Source organism: Procambarus clarkii, chromosome 57 (assembly GCF_040958095.1).
Source record: "Procambarus clarkii isolate CNS0578487 chromosome 57, FALCON_Pclarkii_2.0, whole genome shotgun sequence".
In the NCBI taxonomy this organism is placed as follows: domain Eukaryota; kingdom Metazoa; phylum Arthropoda; class Malacostraca; order Decapoda; family Cambaridae; genus Procambarus; species Procambarus clarkii.
The window spans coordinates 30,093,322-30,110,713 of NC_091206.1; the positions used below are offsets into that span (position 1 = coordinate 30,093,322).

The 17,392-nt window shown below is 35.5% G+C and overlaps 1 protein-coding gene across 1 annotated transcript; it reads left to right on the forward strand.

Annotated features, from left to right (window-relative positions):
• The first annotated feature begins 239 nt into the window (after nt 1-239).
• Nucleotides 240-5,696, forward strand: LOC138353355 (uncharacterized). The gene is made up of 4 exons (XM_069306352.1): nt 240-659; nt 775-888; nt 995-1,051; nt 1,238-5,696. The coding sequence occupies exons 1-4, from the start codon at nt 455-457 to the stop codon at nt 5,119-5,121; spliced, it is 4,260 nt and encodes a 1,419-aa protein (XP_069162453.1). The 5' UTR covers nt 240-454; the 3' UTR covers nt 5,122-5,696.
• Nucleotides 5,697-17,392: the final 11,696 nt, after the last annotated feature.

Sequence of the window (17,392 nt, forward strand, 5' to 3'; positions counted from 1 at the left end):
CAACCGAAGCATCTCAATGTAACCTTTAATACTGAAAACTGCCTCAGAGACTATCTAAGCTGGCCCCAGCTACCCGCCCCAGGCTATCTGCCCGAGGCAATCATCACCTGATTACCTGCCCCAGACATCCACCAGTCATTGTCGGCGTTCGCCACCGTAATAATTTATATATATATATACATTAAGCGTTAATAAAACTTATTTATTTATTTACAATTTATTTAGTCATCTAATTCATAGTTTACACAATTTATAATAAAAGAGTTATTCCCAGTATTCGTCAATCATTCTCGCTATTAATAAAACAGCCAAACGCTCACTCAGGGGCACACTATCGTTATTACGCTCATTCAGGGGCCCCCCTCAGATCGCCAAAGTCTCAGAGGCCTACACTTTCAGTCACCATTCAATCTTCATCCTGTTCACAAGGTTCCCCTAGCCTAGTCATATCATCATGTCAGTATGTCCTCTGTGCCTGTCTCCTATCAACAACGAAATCGTGCATGTGTGTCAAACTCAGTGTTTAACATGCCTAGGTGAAATGTCCATCAACGCTCTTCAAGAATGTAGACTATACTGTATAGGATGCAACGGGCCTACACCGCCTGGACATTTTGACGTAACCTGTACCAGCTGCGGACAACTCTATTGTGCAAATCGTAAGTATCGCTTTTTCTCGCACATTCAATAAACTTTCAAAGAAAATATATATCCGAAACACACATACATGCATACATACAGACAGTCAATTTATATATGTTATTTTCATTTCAGTTCATGGTTCTACTTCCTGCCCATACTGTCGTTTCTCCGTTAACCGGGAACCTCCCACCGAAGCCAGAAACGTCATTGAACCTCCACCCAAACGCCGTCGCATCATAAATAACCGTACGTTTTCACAATAATTTTCGTAATTTTAAAAGTTATTAATTGTATATTTTAACAAGTGTATAAACAAGTAATAAGTGCTCATACAAAAATATTTCCATTACAGGAGTTCCTATTCGTGATCAAGAGAATCTCATACTTGGTGGAATCAACATCCCAGCTCGTAAGTAATATTATTATTTATCTGTAATTCAGTTTTTCCTCTTATTTAAACTTTATGTTTTTCCTCTTAATAATAATAATTCCTCTTATTTACACAATATTTTCCTATTAAGGTTTTCAAATCCTCTTATTGTTTTCAAATGTGTTTTCCTCTTAATGTTTATTCATTGCTAATATTATATTACAGAATCGCCCCTGGATTCAACCCAACCCTCTGAGTGGAGCACACCTGTACGCAGTCAACCCCAGCTGTCCCAGGAGCTAGAAGAAGATGCGCCAGACGGCAACCAGCATGCATCTTCAGATGAAGAAGAAGAAGACAATCAACCCCCTGTTCACGACATATCAGATGAAGAAGTCAACGCTCCAGATTCCCCAGAGGTACATAACTTAGATAACGTTGTTCCGCGAGTGTTAGAAGTCATTAACCATTTCGAAGGTTCTTTCTCGAGACATTCGTTCTCCATTCCCGGACATTTAGACGCTGACCCCAGCGTATATATAAATAGGTATAGGGAATTTTTTATAGAATATATAGACAATCAGTTCAGACAAATACAGGAAGAATTCCCTCCCTCATTTCACATTTACCCTGATGTAAGCCTAATTTTGCAAAAACTTAATCATGCCGACAATCAATATGAAATATTAGATGAAGTATTTTCAATTAGAGGCGAAACTCAGATTGTTACACAGGAAGAAGTGGAAGTTCTTGTAAATTCATGGGTTGACGAAATGTCTGCTAAAATTGACGAATGCCTAAAAAATGTCCAATCCTCAAGTGTAGGAATTCATTCCATGTCAGGCTTTGCCATTAATTTTTCATATATTCGCCACCCTATGCGCCTTGGATCTTACGTACCATATCCTGCAAAATTAAGGGGTAAAGAAACAGTATTTAATCCTGAAAGTGAAGGAGATGAGTGTTTGTTACAGTGCATTGCCGCGTATAAAAACTTAACATTGGGCAGGACTATGAATAACGTTAGACATCATTACAAAAGCCTTCGATGGTGTAGAAGATTTGTAGTATGGGCAGATGAAATTAGATTCCCTGTATCATTTGATAACCTTAAGAAAATAGAGAAGCTTAACAAAATTTCTATTTATATTTATACAGTAACTCATGAAAGTAACAGATACTATCTTAGTTTAGCTAGGAAAAGCCAGGAAAAGTATGCCGATAAAGTCCCTTTGTTGTTATTAGAAGGTAAGCATCTCTGTCTGATCAAGGATTTTGATAAATTTGTAAAGAGTATTAACAATCATTCTGAAAGGATTCCTAACACTCATAAATTCTGCAAAATTTGTCTTTTGCATGCTCCCTTAGATGAAATTCAGGCTCACGAAGAGTCATGCACTGTATCCCAAGTATTTTCATTCTATAATCCTAGTGATAAAATCAGTTTTAAAAATTACGGTAGGACCTATAGCCCAACTCACACCGCCTATTACGATTTTGAATGTCTATTAGACCGTCAAAATCCTAGAGGCATGGTGGAATGTAAGCATAAAGCAATTGCTTATGCATACATGATTTTAGACAGGGAATTCAATGTCGTAGAAACGTATTCATACGTAGGTCCAGATGCGGTCAATCATTTTATTACCAAGCTAGAAGCCTCATGGAAAGCTATTCATGCTCAGCTCCCCAACTTCCCTAAGAACTTGTCTAGAGAACAGGAAAGAATGTTTCAAAGACAAAATACGTGTCAATTGTGTCATCAAACTTTCAAGGATAAGAAAGATAAACATAGACATCATAATCATGCTATTCAGGAAAATAATTACTTAGGTGCTTATTGTGCTCGTTGCAATTTACAATGTAAAAATGCTCGTAGATACTTAACCACATTTTCCCATAATGCTGCCTATGATCTTGGAATTATACTTAAAGAACTGTCCAAAAATCCTCACCGCGATGTAGAAATTCTAACCAAGGAAGGATTGAAATTTATGCAAGTCATCATAGGTAAACTTAAATTCCTAGATAGCCTAGCTCTCCTTAATGGGTCATTAGGAACCTTAGCAAGCGAGCACGTTGCCGGTAAGAAACCCACCAAGTACACTGAACACATACTAAATGGCGTATCCGATGAAGCTAAAGCTCTGTTAATTAAAGGTAAACAAAGCCTATGTTATGATTATATTTCTTCCATGGACGTGTTAGACGAACCTCAGCTCCCTTCGCGAGATAAGTTTTACAATGTTTTACATGACTCTGCACTGTCTGAAGAAGATTATAACAATGCTCTTAAAGTATTTAATTTAGGGAACTGTACAAACATCAAGGATTACCTCATGTTATATTTAAAAGTTGACGTGGGAATGCTAGTTGATATATTTACACTTTGGCGAACATCACTGAAAGAAATTTATGAACTAGATATTGTTTTCTATGTATCACTTCCTAGTTATGCTTGGGACGCGTTCTTATTTAAATCAAAAGTTGTACTTGACTATGTGTATGATCAGAATATATATGATTTGTTGAGAAGGAATCTTAGAGGAGGGTTCACATCTTCCATTAGACAATTTACACAGGCTGTTAACGAGCACACTACATCTAACCCTAGCTCTGATGACGATACTCACATTTTGTACCTCGACTTTAACAGCTTATATGCAGCGTGCATGGCTGAGGTACTTCCCCAGGGAGGGATTAGACAATTAACTGACCTTGAGCGGGATACCTTATTAGGGCAAGGGTTACAACATATCCCCTGTGATCAAGACAAAGGCTATTGGATTTTATGCGATACAAAACATGTATCTCCCGAGGTAGCCAGGTATACTGATGATCTGCCCCTTGTACTGTCTCATACTAATATAACGGAGGAGTTTTTGTCAGAGTACAGTAAGAAAACCCTTAATGATGAAAAACGTAAGCTCCCACCTAAAAATACTAAGTTAATTGCATCCCACTTGCCCCAAAACGACTACTTAGTAAGCCTTGATTTCCTGCAATTGCTATTAAAACTTGGACTAGAAGTTGAACGAGTAAAAACAATCTATGAATTTAATCAGGCTCCCTATTTAAAAGATTTTATTTCAACCAACATTCGAGAACGAGCCAATACCACCTGTAAAGTTAAAGGAAAAGCTTTTAAACTCATAAGTAATAGTCTGTACGGGAAATCAATGACAAATATATCTCGATATGCTAATACTCACCATCTAGTAACGACAAAACATTCATTCTTAACTCATGCAAGAAACCCTTTGTATAAACGAGCTGTCTCTTTAGGTCAAGATAGGGTTCTCTGTACAGTAATGAAAGACATCCTTAAAGTTACCACTCCTTCTTACATGGGATATCAGATCTTGCAGATAGCCAAGAGGCGTTTATACGAGTTCTGGTATAATGTAGTTAAAGCCCATTATGGGGAGAGAGCTAGACTAATTTATACGGATACAGACTCATTCATATTTACTCTGACCTGTAAAGATGCTTTCCAAGAAATGACAAAAGCTCCTCTAGTAGATTATATGGATTTCAGTAATTTCGACAAAGATCATCCCATGTATTCTGCTACTCGTAAAGGTGAACTAGGACTCCTCAAGTCAGAAGTAAAGCAGAAAATCATAACTGAATTAATTGCACTCAAGCCTAAAACTTACTCTCTCCTAACCCTTGATAATGAACATTTATGTAAATGTAAAGGGATTCCTTATCACCAACAAAAGAAAATAACACATGCATCTTTTCAGAACACATTAGAGACAAATACAACTTTTAATTTTGTATCCCGATCTATTCGTAATGTTAATGGACAGATATGCACGTGTAAAACAACTAAGCGCGGTCTGTCAGCTTTTGATGACAAGAGGTACCTCATTAGTCCCACAGAGTCATTAGCTTACGGTCACCCAGACATTCCAGAGCGTGAGGTACGGGTACAGGTAGAGGAAGAGGTACAGGAAGAGGTACAGGTAGAGGAAGAGGTGCAGGTAGGGGATCCAGTAATTGTAGATAATCCCCAACCAAGACGTCAATTGTTCCCCATTTTTAATCTTTGGGAAAAGCGGGATAGAGTCGCTCAGCAATTATTCCCTAACAACAACAACTAAGTCTGTTACTGTATTGTCTATGTATTATCTATACCTATATTCAAATGTCTATGATATTGTATTGGCTATGATTTGTTACTGTATTTGATATGAAAATGACTAAGATTTGTTACTGCATTTGATATGATTTGTTACTGTATTGGATATGTTATGATTTAATGTCTATGATAATGTATATTCTATGATTTGTTACTGTATTGGATATGTTATGACTATGTTTTAATGCCTATGATAATATATATTCTATGATTTTATTACTGTATTGGATATGAAATGACTATGATTTTATTGGCTGTGATATTGTATATTCTATGATTTTATTACTGTATTGGATATGTTATGACTATGTTTTAATGCCTATGATAATATATATTCTATAATTTTATTACTGTATTTGATATGAAAATGACTATGATTCAAATGTCTATAATAATGTATATTCTATGATTTTATTACTGTATTGGATATGAAATGACTATGATTTTATTGGCTGTGATATTGTATATTCTATGATTTTATTACTGTATTGGATATGTTATGACTATGTTTTAATGCCTATGATAATATATATTCTATAATTTTATTACTGTATTTGATATGAAAATGACTATGATTCAAATGTCTATAATAATGTATATTCTATGATTTTATTACTGTATTGGATATGAAATGACTATGATTTTATTGGTTATGTTTAAATAAAACTTGAATGTAGATTTTGTTTAAATACTCCTTTCATTATATATTTGTAGTTAGTCTATTGAATCCTAGCAACATGGAAGGGCAGAAAAAAGTTATTACTGAATCCCAGTTGAATATATTTAGTGAACCGTCAAGAATTATTATTGCTGGATTTTCAAATGGTGGGAAGAGCTATTTATGTGCTAAAATGATAGAGAAATATCAGCAGAACTTTGCAAAAATAATTATCTGTGGAAGCGGGTATAAAGAGTTGAGAACTAATCCACTCTTTAATCATAAGATATCTTTTTACTCTGAAATTGTAAACCCTTTAGACGATCGTGATCCAGAGGATACATCTCATATATTAGTTGTTTATGATGACTTGTATGTTGAATCTACAAACTCTAAAATAGTAAGTGATATATTTACTAAGGGACGGCATGAGAACATCTCTGTTATTTTTATAACCCAAAATATATTTTTCAGTGGGAAATTTTCTAGATCTATAAGTTTAAATGCTTCTCATTTTATTCTGCTTAAATCAAGAGACTTGTCCCAGATAGAAACATTAGGCAGACAAATATTCGGAAAACAAGATGCCAAGAAATTTTTAGATATATATAAGAAAGTGATTTCTCGACAGTATGGGTATTTACTTGTTGACTTGGGGGTTAAAACACCTGAATCCATAATATTTAGGGGAAATATTGTAAATGAACCCCCATATGAAATAGTGTATCAATGGTGAACATTACACAAGCTCTTAATAAGATATACAATGACCCCAAGTCCATAGGTGGGTTTGGTGGCGTTTTAAAATTGTATAAGGCTGCAAAGAAAACAATCCCTGAAATAACTATAAAAGATGTGAAAGACTATTTAAAAACGTCTAATGCTTATACCTTACATCTATTAAAAAAACGTAAATTTAAACGAAGACGTATCTTAGCACCTAGACCAAAAGCTTTCTTTACCAGTGACTTGGCTGATATGACATTGTTAGCTAAGCACAACAATGATATTAAATATTTATTAGTTTGTGTTGATATATTTTCAAGGTTTGCACATGTAGTTCCACTATCCACTAAATCAGGTCAGAGTGTAAGTGAAGCCATGAAAGCTGTTCTGGATTTACCTTCATCAAAAGGTGTAAGGAAGCTTAACACTGATAAGGGCGGTGAATTCTATAATAAATATATGAAACGATTGTTAGACAGTAAAAACATTGATCTGTACAGTGTATTTTCTCAGGAAACTAAAGCCAGCATTGCAGAGAGATTTATAAGAACATTGAAAACTAAGATATATAAATATTTAACGGCTTATAACACCTTAACCTATATAAATGTTTTACCTGATATGGTTAAAACGTATAATAGAACACCACATAGAGGATTAAAGGGGAAAATACCTATTGATGTACATGCTTTATCTTCGTCTCAAGATGTGACTAGGCAATTTAAGCTCATGTATAAAGGAGAGCAGCAGACTAAGCCACGCATCAGTAATCATCTGTCTGTAGGAGATACAGTACGGCTTGCCTTATCTAATCGTATTTCAAAGTTCAAAAGAGGTTTTCATCAACAGAACACTAAGGAAATATTTACAATTGCTCAAATTGATACTAAACAACCCGTGCCTTTATATTATCTAAAGGACTTAAATAATAGACTTATAGAAGGCGGATTTTATAGAGAGGAATTGACTCCCACCTACTTGTCAGATACATTTGAAATTGAGAGAATTATAAGTAAACGTAAAGTTGGTAATACTACTTTATATAAAGTTAGATACGTCGGTTACGACAGTTCATTTGATCAGTGGGTGAATTCAGATGACGTGAAGAAACTATGAAGAAGCAGCCCTTAGTTAGAAAGTATCGTGGATTTATTGAACTATTAGCTAGATTAGGTTATAATTCTAGGAAAAAGTTAATTAAGACTCTTAAAAAGGAACATATACTTTGCTTATCAGAAATATTTAATAATTTCTTAAAAAATAAAATTGAAGTTGGGAAGCCTATTTTAAAGAGACTTTCTAAATATAGAGCTCTACTCCATACATTAGCCTGCAAGAAGAAAGCTATTTCACTCAAGAAAGACATATTAACAAGTAAAAGAGGAGGTAATTTATTGGGCATTTTACTTCCCATAGCTATAAATTTCATTTCAAGGCTATTTAATAAGGAATAATGAAAGAATTCTATCTTGTACCACGAAAAGCTATTGATCAACAGAAGCCTACGGCAGTGAGTGTTGAGAAGCCTACGACGACAGTGAGAACAAATCCTGTTATACAACACTTGATAGACTTAAGATTAAAGCTTAAGGATTATGATTTTGCTGTCTCCCTGTTAAATTATTTTAATACAACTGGACTTGTAAAGTGGGATGAGGAAGGGAACATTACATCGCCAGTTACTGGGCTCAATATTGTTGATGACGTTATAGGCAGGATGTGCACTCCGAAATTGTTATTCCCAGAAGATAAACTGCCAATTGCAAAGTTGTTCTTCTCTTTGACATCTACACCTAAGAATTTATTTAGAAATGTAGATGCGAAAAATCAAGTGTTTTCTCCTCCAAGTTTGAAGAGGAAGATCAAGGCTGTAGATGAAGGAGAGTCTACCTGGATATCATATTAAGGTGAGTTTCTGTTTATTTTTATCATTTACTAATAGTCTACAGGATGGATAGTTACGTTATATATGCAGCGAGTAACTCTGATACTGATGTATTTAAAAACAATGCTCCTAATGCTTTTGAAAATAGATTACATAATCAGCTGCCTTTAGACCCGAATAAAGCTTATGAAGTGTGCCTGAAGAATATATTCCTGCCTCCATCTTATTTCGCTGTTAGGAGGAATGACCCGGAAAGTTTTATTTCAGTTCAACTTCTAGTGTCTAATAAAAGTTTATCTGATTTGAGTACGGTGAATACATCTTTCACTTTAAAGTCGGATATTTTAGCCAGTGATAATTGCATAGAGCTAACGACTATTTTAAATAGAGAAATTTCTACTATATTTTCAAAAGGTTCACTGAGTTTTATAGGACCTGTACTTAATTATAATTTCCCAGATCACGGGGACGTTTATATGAAATATGATTCGAGTATTAATCGAATTAAGTTTAATGCAGCATTTAGTGAGAAGTTGTTAAAATTATTTATTACAAAGGATGGAAAATTAGTTGTTAGAATTTCTTTATCTTTCGGTCGAAATATATGTAAAGTTATTGGAGCTGAAGTAGGTAAAGCCTATGATATTTTTATTATGAATAAGCCACCTAATAACAGGTTATTTGTACAAGATACTTGCTATTATCATCCTAGGCCAGGAGGCCGTATAGATTTCTTGTGTGTATATTGTGATAAGGTGCAGCCCACCATGTTTGGTAATCAGATTGTAAATATCTTGGATGTTGTTTCGTTTCAAAGTAATGTAACACACAGGAAATTATATAAACCTTTAAATACGACTAATATTGATGGCATCAGTATTAGATTAACAGATCAAGATGGGGAGCCTGTATATTTTGAAAAGGATGGATGTACGATTGCAGTATTACATATTAGACCCGTTGATATATAATGGCATGAGTAGAGGGAGTTTATCATTCTCTCTTGGCCTGTTTAAACATGAGGGTCGGGTTTGTACCGCTGTCTGTTGACGAGGTAGGGCGATTTATCGCTCCTCGAGGGAAGAGAGGTGGAGCACTGGGCGATATTACTGTTTTTGATAGAAGACATTTAAGAGGAGGTGGAATATTAAGTTTCTTAACTGGTCTAGCTCGTAGAGCAACTCCTTTCCTATTAAAAACTATTATGCCAGCTGCATTGACAATGGGACAGAATGTTTTGCAGGATATAAATGCTGGTCAAGGTACTTTGAAAGATTCAATTAGAAAACGCGGTATGGAAACATTGAAAAGTATAGGTCCTAAATTGTTAGCAGGTGGCCGAGTAACGAAAAGAAAAAAAACGAAAAGACCTGCCTATATAAAGAAAATGGATAGATATAAAGACGTGTTTTCATAAAAACAGTACTAGTTGTATGCTAGACGCAGACATGATGAGTGTAAATGCTCCTAGTGCAGCATTGCAAGTTCCTTTAGAAAATTATACAGCTGCTATAAGTGATGGCTTTCCTAAAGTTAGTCCTCATAGAATGGTTGAAAGTACGATATTTTCAAGACAGACACAGGATATTTTACCTGTGAATTCAAGTATTAACAATAAATTTAAAGACTCTTATATTGAATTCCGTATCCCGGGAGTTAAGGGTCAATTTATTGATCTTTCGAGCTTGACGCTAGAACTGATGGTTGAATTAACGGGACCTGACGGAATTACGGCTTTAGCGGATATTAAAAATGCATCAATAGTCAATGGTTTGTCCCAGACAATGTTTAAAGCTGTAACTGTTTATTTAAATGAGCAAGTGGTGGAAACTAATTCACTATTTTCATATTTATCATATGTAAAGCTAATGACGACGCTTTCTGAATGTAAAGCTGAAAGATTTAAAGAACTGACGTATTTCTATAATGATGTTTTCCCTGAAAAATATGATGTAGATTATTTTAAGAATGCATCCGAAGACCTTAAATCTAGATTTGTAAAGTTAAAAACTGAGGGAGTAAATTGTTGCTTTAAACTGCTATTGGACATTACAACTTTGAGCGAATATCTTTTGGATGGAATTGATATTCGTTTGAGATTAGAACTTAACAGTGATCCGTGGGTTATAAACAGTATTGAATCTGGATATAAGTTTAACATAAAACTAGCTAGAATGTGGATTGATCGGATAACTCCATTTGCATCTGGATTGGAGGCTATTAATAGAGCTCTGGCTGAACAAAATACACCAGTTACATATACGTTTGATAAGACACTCCACAAGACGTTCATTCTTGGTAATGGGCAGCAGAGATTAAGTATTGACCAGCCATGGGGGAGCATTATCCCAGATAAATTATTTATTATGATGATGGATATGGAAGCAATATCAGGAGCGTATACACTTAATCCACTTTATTTCGATCATTGCGATTTATCTAATGTATATATTACACGTGATGGGACAAACTTATTTAATATAACTTGCAAGTTCCCAAATAAATGTTCGAAACTATACTACGAGACTCAAAATACAGTAGGCTTTAATGCTTGTAATACCTTGACATATAATTCATTTATAAAAGGAAGAACATTACTGGCATTTAGACTAACGCCTGAGGAATTGAGAGATACCCTTCCTATAGAGGCTTCGGGCAACCTGAGAATTACATTAGAATTTGCTGTTCCAGCGAAATCAAATAAAGTTATTATTTTATTCGGAATTACAACGGGAGTATTGAGAATTTATTCAGATAGGCGAGTTGTGTGTGATACAAGAGCATGAACTGCAAACAAATTAATACGGCATTGAACGATATGAAAGGTAGTAAAGCTAAATATATTGGATGCTATTTAGCGACGGATATATATAGAATAATGAAGCAAATACGGGACAGGCCGATTATGTTTATAATAAATACCTTAGGAAGAGACTCTAAGGAAGTAATGGGTCACTGGATTGCTGTATATAAATCTAAACGGAAAATAGTTATACTCGATTCATATGGAATAAATGTGTATTCGCCATATATTTCGGAGTTTTTAAATTATTATAAAGACTGTGATGTATACACGTTTACAGAGAGACTTCAGAGTTTAAATACTTACGTATGCGGGCTATATGCGATGTTTTTCTGTTACCATCTTTCAAACAAGGATCTAAAAACTGCAATAAAGCTATTTGAAACTAGTTTTACTTATGGAGAATATATGCAGAATGATAGGAACGTAATGAGGCTATCTTATGCTTTATTTAAAAATATGCCGAGCTGCTATGAAACGCTGTGTTATGATAAGAGCGATATTTGTTGGAAAATGTGCTTGGAGACGACTGGCTGAATGAGGCTATAACACATTATCTAACGGAAAATGGTGAGTACATTTGTTTTGAGGTTTTATGTGTATGATAAATATTGTACATGTGTAAACGCTATCTGAAACTGTTATTCTTTATTTACAGAGATGAAGAGTGAATAGGACGGATATTATACAAGCGGATTGAGGAGCGAGCTTATTAGAACTTCGGGCTAAATGAATCGTTTATTATAAATTGTGTAAACTATGAATTAGATGACTAAATAAATTATAAATAAATAAATAAGTTTTATTAACGCTTAATGTATATATATAAATTATTACGGTGGCGAACGCCGACAATGACTGGTGGATGTCTGGGGCAGGTAATCAGGTGATGATTGCCTCGGGCAGATAGCCTGGGGCGGGTAGCTGGGGCCAGCTTAGATAGTCTCTGAGGCAGTTTTCAGTATTAAAGGTTACATTGAGATGCTTCGGTTGATTTGTATAAAACTGACTGGTTAATGAAAAAGGAATAAAATATTAGTATGTCAGAAAATAGGAAGAGGGAATAATATGAAGAGGAGAGAGAGAGAGGAGGGAGAGAGAGAGAGAGAGGAGGGACGGTCCAGATATTACGGATAAGATAAGATAAGATTAAGAGCTGACTGGCTGGCTTGCTGGGCGCAAAGTAAATAAAGGTGACGCGACAGATTGCGAGGTAAGGGGGGGAGGGAGGGAGGGGGGTGTGATGTACGAGACTTGAAAACAATGACTTATACAGATAACTTTCTAAATTTATATGAATAACTAAGGCTTACATAGACGATTTTGTAAGTTGAAAACATGTAAAATATGTCCGTAGAGTTCTCCTGGAAGCCCTAAAGTGCTACACACGTTATTTGAATTTCTCCCATAAGGCTTTAACAAACTTCTAAGTCTCGGAAATTATTTTTCTCATAAGAAATCCATACTTCTAAAATCTGTGACTGCCCAAATTCGCCTGAAAAACCCTGGCTCACAAACACGAATTTCTAAATTTACCTGAAACCCTTGGGGCGCACAGGGGATATTCTAAATTTACCTGAAACCCTTGGGGCGCACAGGGGATTTTTCTCCCAGAAAAAAAAAATCCCCTGTGTGGAGCCATCCCTACTACTATAGGTTAGGTAATAATTGTAATTATGAAGCAATAAGATGCTTATTTTAACATACTAAGTAGGTTAGGTAAGGTCGGTGTTTTCTATGAAGCTTTTCAAGGGAAACTATTATGTTAAGTATGTCACCTATGCACATATTTAATAAGTCAATATTGACTTATTAAATTTGCGAGAACGGGTTGCAAAAAGGCTATGGTTGCATTAGCGAGACTCTTGATGTCTGACTAATCAGTTCGAATTCACTCATGGAGAAACACCTAACTTATCACAATTGACAGCCAACTCTTTCTCGATTGTTACACGGCAAACCATTAATACGGCAAACCTAACTGTTGGAAATTTCCAACACTGTTGTATTCTCATTACTTATTACTAACTCTTACAATAAACAATAAACACATTATATCCAATGTATCTGAGAATTAAATTCGATTCTCTATAACCAAGGCATTCTGTATGATAATTAATTACAGATAAATTGACCTCCAACTAAAAGCCGAATAGAGCGTTAGAGTCATAGCGGTTATCTAGTAATAAAAGTTAATGTCACAAGTGAATGCCATGGAGAGACATTAATTCCTCTCCCTTATATGTTTACTATCACTAAATTGGCAAATAATAATATTTCCCTCTTCTAAATAATAAACCCGTCCAGTCTTCAACATTTCAAGCGTAAATACGAGAAATACTAATATTCATGACAATAATTTGTCTAATGAATGCGAGATGCGGCGTGGGGTGGAGAGGCACGCCAGTACACGTGGAGGGAAGCTTTGAGGCAGACCTACCCGTATCGTGCTCACGAGGAGACGCCATTGCCCAGCCATCAGGGTAGACGTTAGCCATCCTCAGATGAAAGTCGCCACTGTGAGGCGTGAACAACCTTGCAGATAATATCTTCAACTGGTGCTGGTGTAACATAAGGAACCTTTTTAATCTGGTTCCTGACTACACGTGACCAGCCAGTGAAGCGCGCCATTATCCAGGATAAGCTGAAGCCGGAGCCTGGGACGCGAATTTCGGCAATCTTAAAACTTATACAGTGCCCATATTAGCTAAGTATCTTCTCTTTATTTGATGCATCCGGTAAAGTGTAGGGTAGTAGCTGGGTGATTGACCGTGACGACGCATGTTAACATCAAACCACAGGTTATTAATTAATTATCACCTGTAACTCGTAATTTCTTGAATATAGAGATTCAGTAGTTTAATTAGTTGCTACTGTAAATATTTGTCTTGCAGCACGTGAGAAGAATTCTCCCTGCCGCCTTCTCCCATGTTAATCCATCCCATTCGTCAGCCAGCCGAGCCCAGGGAATTAGAGGAAACGTCGTGGCTTACATAAAGGAATCGTCTTTAAGCTAAGATTTCTTTGTATTTATTCATGAAAATTCTGAAATTACTTACATGCAGAATTCCTTTGGATTAACATGTGTTCATTGTGACTATCATTACTATACTTATAATCTATGTTCCCATTCATGGTAATGACATTAGTTTCACTATAATTCATAGGATTAGATTTTTATAATTTGGATTAGTGAACGAACCACACTAGTTCCTGGACGTACTGACTTCCAGTAATAACCCCCCAATGTAGGTGTTTGAGGGTTTGATTCATTTAATTATACAGCCCATTAATTATTTTTATGATCATATTCTCTAGTATTTTATCCATAGTTACTGGTTCATCTAGGAATTATCTAATGATCAGAAATTCTCAGTTTCCCTCTTTACTATAAAAGCGGGTGGTCCTTCGTAATTTAATTTACTACATTAATATTTAAATAATCAGATTCAAGCCCCAAATGTCCCACAATATGGTCCTTATCGAATCGGATCGGCATTAAATTTATAATTAAATTATTAATCATTAATAACTAATCCTTGTGTGACATAAGCTAGACTAACTATTTAATTAATTGTGTCAACTAACAGTGTAACACATCAGTTAGTCTAGATCACACTAACATATTGCTACTTTCACCTCATGTATAAGGTAGCTTTAGTGGGTCATAGCCAATTACCCACAACACTTAGACCTACACTTCATACTGAAGTAGAATCTTTAGGTCACCAAGAGCAACAGCTCATAACCTTATATTAATCACTAACACCAATTAAGTGTTAACCATTTAGGCTATACCAATGTTTCAATGTATGGCTGTCAGCAGACTGTCCATTATATCCTGAATCCATGTTATAATTACTGATTCACTCAAGTCAGTGGATCATTAACATTTAGGGATCCAGCATACTAATATAAATTACTGATCTCATACTAGTTAATCATTACTAACCCTGATAACATTTTATTCCACAATTAGGAGTACATTTAGGAGTTAGGTAATTTTTACGGCAGTAGAATACTTGCCAAACACAATTAATTCCTTTGTGTTCATTTAATTTCTTATGCACATAATTATACATGTATATATTATATAAAATACAAAAAAAACAAAAATACAGCACAATTATTTGCACATTACTGCACCATAATATAATCTTTGCCAACCTTTATTAGGTAGCAATTTAGGCTGTGATTGCGTTGAATTTGGCACAAGCATAGACTAAATATAGTTGTAGTTTCTCAAGTAGAAATTCACACGACTAGGCTTGAGCTAGTTAGTGACACATATATTATTCTTTTGTGCTGACCCTATCAAGGGTGGGATTAACCATTTATTGTGTAATTATTTTATTGCATATTTCTATGTATGTCTTTGAGTGTTACTGTAAGTCCACTACCCATCCGAGGCTGATTTAGAAGAGCTAAGCTGAGGAACACCTGTAGTGAGACCAAGGTACCACTCAAATCTTAGTTGCTTATTATTAGGTAGGTAGCTAACCTCTAAATGAGGTAAATTACGACCAGCCTCAAGGAATACCAGGCTGTCAATAATTATACCTGCTCTACATCAAGGAGCAGACACCATAGCTATACCACTAGCTATATAAGCCTTATAAGGCTCAAATTTACATCCAGAATGGATACTTCTGAAATATTAAAGAGAATCAGTATTATCCTGAGAAGTCTCCAAAAGTACCTATCAAGACGACTTAACGACTGCGACAACTGTTTAGAAAACAATCCAATTGACTTCTTTGAGTTCAACCTCTACACAGAGGCAGCTAACGAAAAATATGTCCAGGTGAAGGAGACCATCGAGGCTTATAAAGACAAACTCTTTAGCAGTAATACTGACCCAGACGAATTAAGTCAGATCGAATATGATCTTGATGAATATGAAGATACCATTCAAGACGAGCTAGATCACTATAAAAGAGTGCTTGCGAAACAAAATGATCCTGATTGGATAGAACGTTTTTGTAGAAAAACTACAACCAAGCAAGCACACAGCTCAGATGAAATACATGAGCTACCTCAAGATGAGGAGAATCCTCTAATCAATGCTGATCACTACACAGGATTCACAACTGAAGTTCAGCCTTCATTTTCTAACCTCTCATCTAATACAGCTTCATGTGATGATTTGTTTACTGAGTCTGACCAATTTTCAGACCACTCTTCTCAATGTTCCCTGGATTCTATAAGTTCAATACATAAGGCTACTGAATTAACTAGCTTATCACCAGAACCCAGAGAAACAAGTGAAACTGCAGATGAAACAAGTGAAGCTGCAATAATCAGTGAATCTGAACCAGAAAATGATAAAGCTAATGCTGCAGCAGCAGTCGAAGCTGTAATCAAAGCTGAGGCTAAGCAAGAAGCCTTAAGCAACACAAGTAATGGTCACAATTGCTCACAACAGCCTTCTAAAGTAAGTGCTAACAATGAGAAGACTATTATAAACCTTGTGCACCAATTATTAAATTCATCTTCACCAGAGCAATCAGTTGACTCTTTACAAGCCTTTAGTTTCAGCTTGAGTCACTGATAAATTCTTTCAGTAAAGAGGTGGATCACCAAACTACTGAGTGGATGACTAAAATTATCATCCAGAGAAAATTGTCTGGTGACACACTTAATAAATTATATGTATGCCAGAATGGTAATACCCTGTCAATGCAGGATATATTTACAGGTTTGCGCAATATGAGCAATCATACAGCAGACCAAGCAATTAATGCTAAATCTGAATGCACCAAAACTGTACCTACATCAGTTTCCTTGCCTGAAACTCCTAAGGTGACACTGTCACTAGGTAACAAAGGTGCTAATAATCAATGTAACAACAATCAGTCAAATACTGATTCATCAGTGAGGCCTAAGAGTCCCACAGGTGCTCCTAAGAGACCTAATAGTCCAAAGAGCACTCCTAATAACTCTACAGGTGCTCCTAAGAGACCTAATAGTCCAAAGAGCACTCCCAAGAGCCTATTAATGGTTCCCCAGAGTACACCAAGTACTCACAAGAGAATAAATAACAAACAAATGCAAACAGCAAAACCATCACAACCTGCAAGTACTGTTTTACCTAAACCGGTAACCTCTAAACGATCTGTAGGATGGGGAATGTGCTTGTTTTGCAATCAAAAACATTCTCT